Below are 8,518 nucleotides of genomic sequence, written 5' to 3' on the forward strand. Positions count from 1 at the left end.
ACTAAAGTCAATCCTAGAATACAAGAGTATAAAGTGGTACAACTAATTCATCTTCATTGGCTCAACGCTTCCATATCCACACCATAGGTTGAGTGTACTCAGGTTAAACTGTCTTGTGAACGCGCATGGACTTCATTTGAGTTTCATGGGAAAAACAGGAAAAGGGGTTTGGAACATGAAATCCCTTTCAGGTGAGATAAAATAAGTCACGCAGATGAAAAAAAGAACATACAAACAAAAATCCCAACAAATGTCTTCTACTTTCAACCGCTCGCTTTAGGGTCATCGTCTGCCCCCATCTCATCCATATATCCACTATAATTTGTCTGCATCTCAGCTTTGCCTCTAACTTTGTCTCCAAACTGCTTAACCTGAGCTGTTATATGTTATATATATTTCTGTGTGTGTGTTTGTGTATAAAGTTATGTTCTCTTTGATAAATTCCTACGCTTGCAAATCTTTGATGTTGTAAAAGAGGGAATTTTCTCATTCTTGACAAAGTGAACAGATAATAAATGACATCTGTAATCAGTACATCAAGATCGTTCTCTGTTATTCTCTTAAGCCATCAGGTTTGATGAATAGTTTGGCCTACAGGGAACAAAATTTGCTGACTTTATGACTCAGCTGAACTCGTACTACGCAAATGCGGTGTTTTAGAATGTGTGGTTTGGGGTATTAGCATCCTTGGGTGGTGGATCCAAGTTTTTGAGTGAACTGATGTTGTTTTTAGAAAGTCAAACTGGCTTCAGGATCACCCCTATGTATCTGCTATATTCTACTTCTCTTAAGCCATCTGGTTTCACGAGCAGTCTAGCATACAGTGAACAATGTTTGTTGACTGTTCAGCTACATAGGTGTCATGTTTTTAACTTCTAGTTTTGTCACTGACGCATGTGGGAAAAGTAATTGTTGTTTCATAGCTTCAGTTGTGTTGCTCAATGTTGATCATTCTGTTGTAGGCTTCAGTGGTGCTGTACATAGAAACATTTCCAAACAAATGTATTTTTTGGCACATTGCTATTTGTACATATTTTAAGACACAGTTAATTTCACTCTTTGCAAATGATTAAGTGGAATCACATCCTTAATCCTGACAGTATACAAATATTGTTCTCTGTTATCTCTTAAGCCATCAGGTTTGACAAGTCTAACGTATACGGTGAACAAAGTTTGTTGATTTTATGACTCAGCTGAAATTATGCTTTGTAAATGTCTTCTTTTTAGCATTTATAGTTTCCCCATTGACACATGTGACCAAAGTATTTGCTGCGTCACAGCTTCAGCTGTGTTGTTCTGTGCTGTTCATTGTGTTGTAGGCTACAGATTAATGGTAACACAAACATGTACAGCTTCTTGAAGGACAGGGTGATTCAGTGTTTCTAACCTTAGCGATACTACACATATGCAAGAAAGCATTTAAACCAGTTTGTTTAATATTCACCGAGGAAACGAGCCTGATTGAAATGGCTGTGAGATTCCTCACAGTGTGACTGGAGGCCAAGATAATGTCTTCCAGAGTAACTATCTGGCTTAATAACCTGCCTGTTTTTATGTCAAATTACAATAGGTTTTATCTCAGTTTTATCTGAAGTTAGAAGCAGAAAATTAGAGGGTTTTTTTTGCAGTCTAACAAATTGGTGTGTGCCATCTTTTTTTATTGGTAGATAAAGCAGATAAAGCATATGATGTTTGCTCTCATAGAAAACATCATGTTTGCACTGTAGTACTCTTTCTTGGCATGAAGCCATACTGCATCTCACTAATTTTCATCTAACTTCTTAACCAAGCATAAACAAGTCTTTCAGATAGCCTCATAGCATGGCATGCACTGGGTTCACCAATAGGACAGTTTAATCAAAAGATGAAGACTACTGTAACAAATGCGAAGGTGGGACAAAATGAAAACTAGAACAGCAGACCTGACTGTGAACAGGGTCAAAGGGCCCATTATTAAATCTTCAAATTGAGTAAAAAACCTTTGTCAATAGGGAAACTATGATTGCTAAAACACAAGATATATAATTAGCACAAATTTAGCTGAGTCATAAGTCAACAAACATTGTTCACCGTGGGCTAGAAAACTGGTCAAACCAGATGACTTGAGAGAGTATCCTGTACACAAATAAGTAAGGCTGTGATTTATAACTAATGACTTCATTTGTAAAAGAATAAGACAGTTCCTCTTTTATTCCTCACACACACAGGTGACTGTTGCTTATGTGCTGGGACAAAGTAGTTGCTGTTTCATAACTTTAGTTGTGTTACTCATTTGTCTTAGGCTACAGGTTTATTGTACGATATGCAGATTGGAGGAGAGATACAGTGGAGCTCTATGAACACTGTAATAGGTCAGTGAGGTTAACAATAAGTTATTCTGTTATATGTAAGTTTTTTATAAAGGGGTTGTTAAACTGTAGGCTTATTTGTATTATATTTGCATTTATATTAACAACGAAACTTTAGCAGAATATGAATGATGTTAAATGCCTAATACTCACTATTCACATACTCTTCTTTTAAGATCACCCATCCTCCATTTCTGTTCACATCTACACCATGGTAGAAGTCAGCTCTCTCTCTCTTTTAGACTTAAAGTCCCTACTCTTATAAAAACTCCTGCCTTTCCTTCTCTCTTGCTCCCTCCTAACATGCCTCCCCCCCTTTCTTCTTCCTTTGTCTTCTGCCAGCAGTAGCACAGTTTCCACCAGCACACTCTTGGCCAACAGTACCGGAGGCGGTCATTGTTAACCTGGCCCCAAATAATCTGGTATGGAAATTTTATTCTTTATGAACCAGAATTTGAAAGTTTGTTTTGACTAAGATTTTATGCCAGATGCTCTTCCTAATGGAACTATCCCCATTTATCCAGCATTGGTTCCACTGACTGGGTTTGTCACTCCAGCACTTACATGTCAGAATGTGTTGTTCCTTAAATGATCTCTATTCCTTCGGTTAGGTAACAATATAACATGTGTATGTAAAATAGTCCTAGGCTATGTTAACACTTAAAGCAAACACACAGAAGTACACACATAATGTTATGAGGGAACACTTTCTCTGTTCAAAGATGTGGAGCATAAAGTAACATTCTGTTAATTAGGGATGTTTTCTAGTTTCCTGCTCTTTGCTATTTGGAATTTGTTATGTATAAGCTGACCTGCTGCTGCTCCTGCTTCTTGCCAAACAATTTCTTGGTTTATAATTTAATATTGCTATCTGAGGGACTTTTGCTTGTTCCTGGAGTGGATTTCAAACATATTGCAATGTCTGAATCAAATGGTCATGCCTTTATTCATCTGCAGAGCAGAATATCTACAGCACAGTGTCTTTACCACTTAGAGTTATAGAATGTTGTAAAGTACAGTAAAATGTTCATAAAATGGACAACAGCAAAAACGTGTGTCTTCATTTTGGTCATTTTTTTCAAATGATTCTGTTTTCCAGACACAGACATTTTTCTTCCATTGTGTTGTTTCTCACTCAGTCTCTGGTCCTTCAGAGATCCAAGCTTTCCTCTTTACTGGAATCCCATCCCCGATAGATCTTCTTAAGCCTTCTTCACTTTTGGGTCTGGGATTAAAAGCAGAATTTTCTTCTCCGTTTCCACATGGAGAAACTTCCAACAATTGGAATGTCCTCTGAGCAGCATCAGCTGAATGAGAGCTCCCAGAATGCCACGCTCTTCTTCTGGGGAACTTTTCAAACTGAGAAGCTTTTGAATACAATACACTGATTCCAGGTGTAGGGTCGGCAACTTCGCAAGAGTGCACAACACTAGCTGGCTGAGGTTGAACTGCTACTGACTCAAACTCGGAATAGGAGATATATGTATTGGGAAACATGTACACTGAAGGGACAGAGGACTGGAGTGTAGATGGAAGGGAGACTGGTAGCTTGGGATGATGGAGACTGGTCTTCCTGTGAGTAACTTCTCCTGTTATCCTTCCTTCATCTGCGCCTGTTGGTATTCCTAACTCTCCAAAGATTCTTTCACTTTTCTTCTCATAATTCATCCATGTCTTCCTTCTCCTGGTCTGAACCTCATCCAGTTTAATTTCTAGGTTGTAAATGTCCTCACTTATCTGGTTGACCCGATCAAAACGAGATAACAGAGCAGTAACACAGGGCAGCAGACTGTCTAGGTACTGCTGGACTTCAAAACCATGCTCAGACACTGACGAGTCCTTAGACCCATTGGAGAGAGCCGAGGATAGAGGACGTGGGGACGAGAATGCGGAGGACGAAGAAGGGGAGCGGGAATAAGAAACGGTTGAAGACAAGGTGGAGAGACAAGTTTCCTGTGAAAACCTGGAAGGAGGGATGCCCATGCCTTTGAACTTCACCCTGTGTCTGAACTAGAAAGGGGAACAAATGTGCAGAATCAGCAACAACAGCTACAATTTTTAGTTACTCAGCCTTCCTGATGGAATGCTTCACATTTAGCAGTCTATTCACCTGTTTAGCCTTAGTGAGTCCCATCCATAGCTTGAGCCTTTTGATGAAGAACTCCACCATTTGATAGTCCTGAGGTTTAATGGTTGGATGAAACAACTCAGCCTGCTCTGCCCTTTAGAAGACGAAAGAAGATGGTTTATTAAAACTTAAGATCCCTCTGTGGCTCTATCTTCAGTAAATTTCAGTAAATTTCAGCAAAACATTCAAAACAACATGCCATTTAACAAAACTTCCTATGATACAATGTGGCACTCAAAATTTTGTGAACCACTTATATTTTTGTGGAAATACAGAAATTCTTACTGAAAACATTACTCTATTATCACAAAAGTAATAGAAATTCAAAGATCACTTCAACAGTAAGGTGTGTAATACTGTGCAGGGTTACAAAGTGCAACTTCTTTGCAATGAAAGAGGTTTTATTTTTGCCATCGCCAAAGAACTTTATCCATTTGTGAAACACGGGGTTGGTACCATCATGGTTTGGTAGCGCTTTTGCTGAGTTTAGGCCAAGATAACATAACATCATATACAAAGCCATGAATTATGAATTCTGCCAAGAATTTTCAAACAAAGATATCAGGACATCTATAACGTAATCAAAAAAGAAAGTTTGGCTTGCTATCAGCACTCAAAAGCCTGCATCTCTGATGTCATGGATATTGGTGACTTTGGGATGTTTAAAAGATTTACAGATCATTTTCCTTTTTTTTTTTCCATTTACATTTTTCCATTATAATCAAATGAGCTGAACATAACCCGTAATACAAAATATTACTAGAACACGAAACTCAAAATGCTGGGTCAAAAGGACCCAGAACCGTGACATTATCTTTCTATCTTAAGATGGAATTTCTAGGTAACCAGACACCTAGAAGACTTTCACAGCTACAAATTGCCAAACATCAAATGTCAGTATGGCAAGAATATGAACTTGTTTAAGGCCTATGCAGGGCTTGAAGGGCTATTTCTGTCTTTAAAACTCAGTTTCTCAAGGGGCTAACAACTTCAACAGTCTCCAAAACTCTGTTGTCTTTGAAAAAAGAAAAAACCCAACTTTGGTTAAAGCAAACATAGCTATAGCATCAAAAGAAAGGTAATGTTGTGTACCTGTAAGTATGGATAAGAACAGCTCCACAGAGTCTAGCCAAAACCCAAACACCTCCTCCCATGAGAAGCAGCCCATAGAGAGGGCCCAGGATGGGGTGGACCTGGCAGATTTTTTGCAAGACGATCCGACCATGAAGAAAGGACAAGACTGAGACACTGGTGTCTTGTACTGACAGGAAACCTTCTACTGATTGTGAAAAAAGCTGAAACAAACCATATCAAATATCTTTCACGATGCCTTTTTAAATATCTTTGCTTAAGCTGATGTTTTTCTGCTCATACCACATTCCCAAGGTGAGTGCAGAGCAGCATCAGCAGCAGTAGTAGGACAGCCAGAGCCAGCAGCTCCCTCCAGGCTCTGTGCAACACTCTGCCTATTGCAGCCCACCTCTGCACAAACCGTAAGGTTCCCAGCAGCTGGAAATGGGAATGAGTTGGGTTTTTTTGTTTTGTTTTTTTAATCAAAGTGAAATATCTGTGGACATGTGTTAGACAATACTTCACCTTTAAAACAAGCAGAGTGAGCAGGGTGGCTGCACACTGAGAGGACCTTTGTGACAGAAGGGCAGCACTGTGGAAGTTGATGAAGTTGTCCGGTTGGGACCGCAGCTAAATAGCACATAAAGGTTATTGAATACTAATTTTGTTTTGCTTGGTGTAGCATTAGTGAATACTGAGGATTTTTAAAATATTATTCTTTACCTGGGAAACACATGACGACGCACAAGACAGGAAGCGGAGCTGCAGGATAGCTGTTGTCAGCAACAAGAAGGCAAGGAGCAGCTGGAACCAGTGACGGCATTGATGCAGATACTGGGTGCGCTCAGTGGCCACAGACCACAGCTCCCCAAGTACAGTCAGGAGAGCAGAGATGAGCAGAAGAATCTGCGGTATAAAGTCATTGGATTGGGTGAATAAGTACTTTCTATTAACTATTAAGCTCTAAATACCAGATTATGGTGAAAGATTTTCATTTGAAAGTCTGCAGGATTTGTTACCGGAAGTGCCGTCTGCAGGTCCAGTCCTGACACGGATAAAGGGATGAGGAGTGGATGGATAGAGAGACAGGATGTGATGGCTTGTGTCCGAGTCTGCTCAAGTTTTATGCACACGCACAGAAATAAAGCAGACTCTCTGTGGTACTGAGTGAACTCTATAGAAAGAGCTTCAAACCTGGAGCGAAGGAAAAGAAATCATCAAATAAAAACTCACCTTTTTATTTTTGTCCTTTTTTTGTCGACTGAATATGTAAATGAATGCAATTCGATAAGCGTGACTCATGCGTAAATAAAAGCTTTGAGTTCATCATTACGATGGAGGGTAAATGTTATGTAAGAATCTGTGGGCCATAAACAAACAGATAAATAACGACATTAGAAGACGATTGGACACCACAGACAAAATGTGCACCACAGTTTTTGGTCGTTTGCGTGTTAATGCTCCATTTGATTTCAGAAGAAAAACAACGTTCCATTGTTTTGCTTTTTGGCAACTTCTAATGGGCTCACACGCCTCATTATTTGCAAAAGAGTCAATTCAACAGTATTAATGAACACACTCAGCATGTCTGAGAGAAGCACTCATGTTGCTCTAACAATTCCACTTACTGTTTCCTGCTTCTTCCTGCCGTGTGAAGGGCAGTGAGGAGCTCGGGTATCGTTCCACTGTTGTTTGACTGAAGGTGAACCGCCTGGCTACCGAGCGCATGTGTGTACTGCAGCTGCGGTAAGCCCACGAGTCGCAGTGAGGGGTTTTGGTGGAGATGTGGCACCAAGGTGTGATTGATCCACAGCTCTGTGTCAAACCAGCTGCAAGAAGAAAGAGTAGAATAAGCTGAACAGTTGCACTCCGGAGGCAACACAAACACTGTTTCATGCAGTCCACCAAACGTGTATTGACACATAACTGAAAGTAGTCCCCAGCAAAATTACCAGGCAGTAAATTTAAAGTGAGCAATTATGGACTTACATAATATATTGGGTACCGTGTCCTTGTATTGTGCTGCTGTCCTTTGTTTCTATATATAGGCGTATGTAGGTGTGCATGTGTAGGGGTGCAGCTGTGTCGGGCACCTTTAGGCCTGGTGGGTGTGGCCCTGCCAACTGGCTCATCACACACACCTGGAGCTGACCTAACGTCATAGCAGTGTGGCTGAGAGCTCCACAACGCAGGATTGTTATGCGTGACTAGCTGTTAGTTTCCCAGCAAGCCAGTAAGTGCTAGTCTGCCGTGATTCTAGAGTTTTCTGAAGGCTGCCTTTGTGTGTGTGTTTACCAGGAGGATTTGCGGGAATGAGGAAGCAGCCGGTGGATGGTACACAGGGAGCAGAGACACGAAAGGGAGACACGGAACGGGAGTCGGGAACACACAGGGATTTATTGGTTGTCTTTATTTTCTGCACTGTAAAAAAAAAACGCACTGTCATCATCACCAGAGTCCTACATTTGGGTCCTCCTTTCCCTCATCCCCACAGGCTGCTAGCGCAGCCGTGACACTAATAGAATAGAATAGAAAAGCTCTTTATTGTCATTGTGCACGTACATCAAAATTGTGACTAAAACTAAAGGAAGACTTGAAAAATCATTTTAGATAACTGGAAAAAACCTGGAATTTAAAAAAAAATTAAATGAACTGTTAAATGTTATTTTGTATATAATCCTTTTTTTCCTTTGTTCTTTTTAAATGTACTTAAAATAAGTAAAAACAACTGCACAATGCAGACTTTTATGATTGGCCTTTTTAAAACCATTTTAATACCTAATACTTTTAATTTGTATATTCTGTATATAAAACAATAAACAAACAAAACTATTTTAAAACAGTTTTTGATAATAAATTTAATTTGTTTTACAAATAAAACATATTCAGGAAAATCGTTCATTGTATTCCAATTGTTATTTTTTTAAATGGTTGTAACAAGGACTTGGAGTTAAGTGCTTAATTTTGGTTG

The 8,518-nt window shown here is 39.6% G+C and overlaps 1 protein-coding gene across 1 annotated transcript in view; it reads right to left on the reverse strand.

The window, feature by feature from the left end:
• Nucleotides 1-3,323: 3,323 nt before the first annotated feature.
• Nucleotides 3,324-8,518, reverse strand: part of pkd1b (polycystic kidney disease 1b) — a 31,837-nt gene continuing 26,642 nt past the window's right edge. Inside the window, exons 34-40 of the mRNA XM_005721845.1 lie at nt 7,176-7,376; nt 6,567-6,741; nt 6,243-6,453; nt 5,851-5,985; nt 5,569-5,755; nt 4,459-4,570; nt 3,324-4,358 (exon numbers count right to left, since the gene is read on the reverse strand). Of these exons, the coding sequence (XP_005721902.1) occupies nt 3,480-4,358; nt 4,459-4,570; nt 5,569-5,755; nt 5,851-5,985; nt 6,243-6,453; nt 6,567-6,741; nt 7,176-7,376 (1,900 nt within the window). The 3' untranslated portion in view covers nt 3,324-3,479. The remainder of the gene's footprint in view (nt 4,359-4,458; nt 4,571-5,568; nt 5,756-5,850; nt 5,986-6,242; nt 6,454-6,566; nt 6,742-7,175; nt 7,377-8,518) is intronic.

This window comes from Pundamilia nyererei, unplaced genomic scaffold (assembly GCF_000239375.1).
Source record: "Pundamilia nyererei isolate P.nyererei 1_Seehausen unplaced genomic scaffold, PunNye1.0 scaffold00005, whole genome shotgun sequence".
NCBI classification, from domain to species: Eukaryota; Metazoa; Chordata; class Actinopteri; order Cichliformes; family Cichlidae; genus Pundamilia; species Pundamilia nyererei.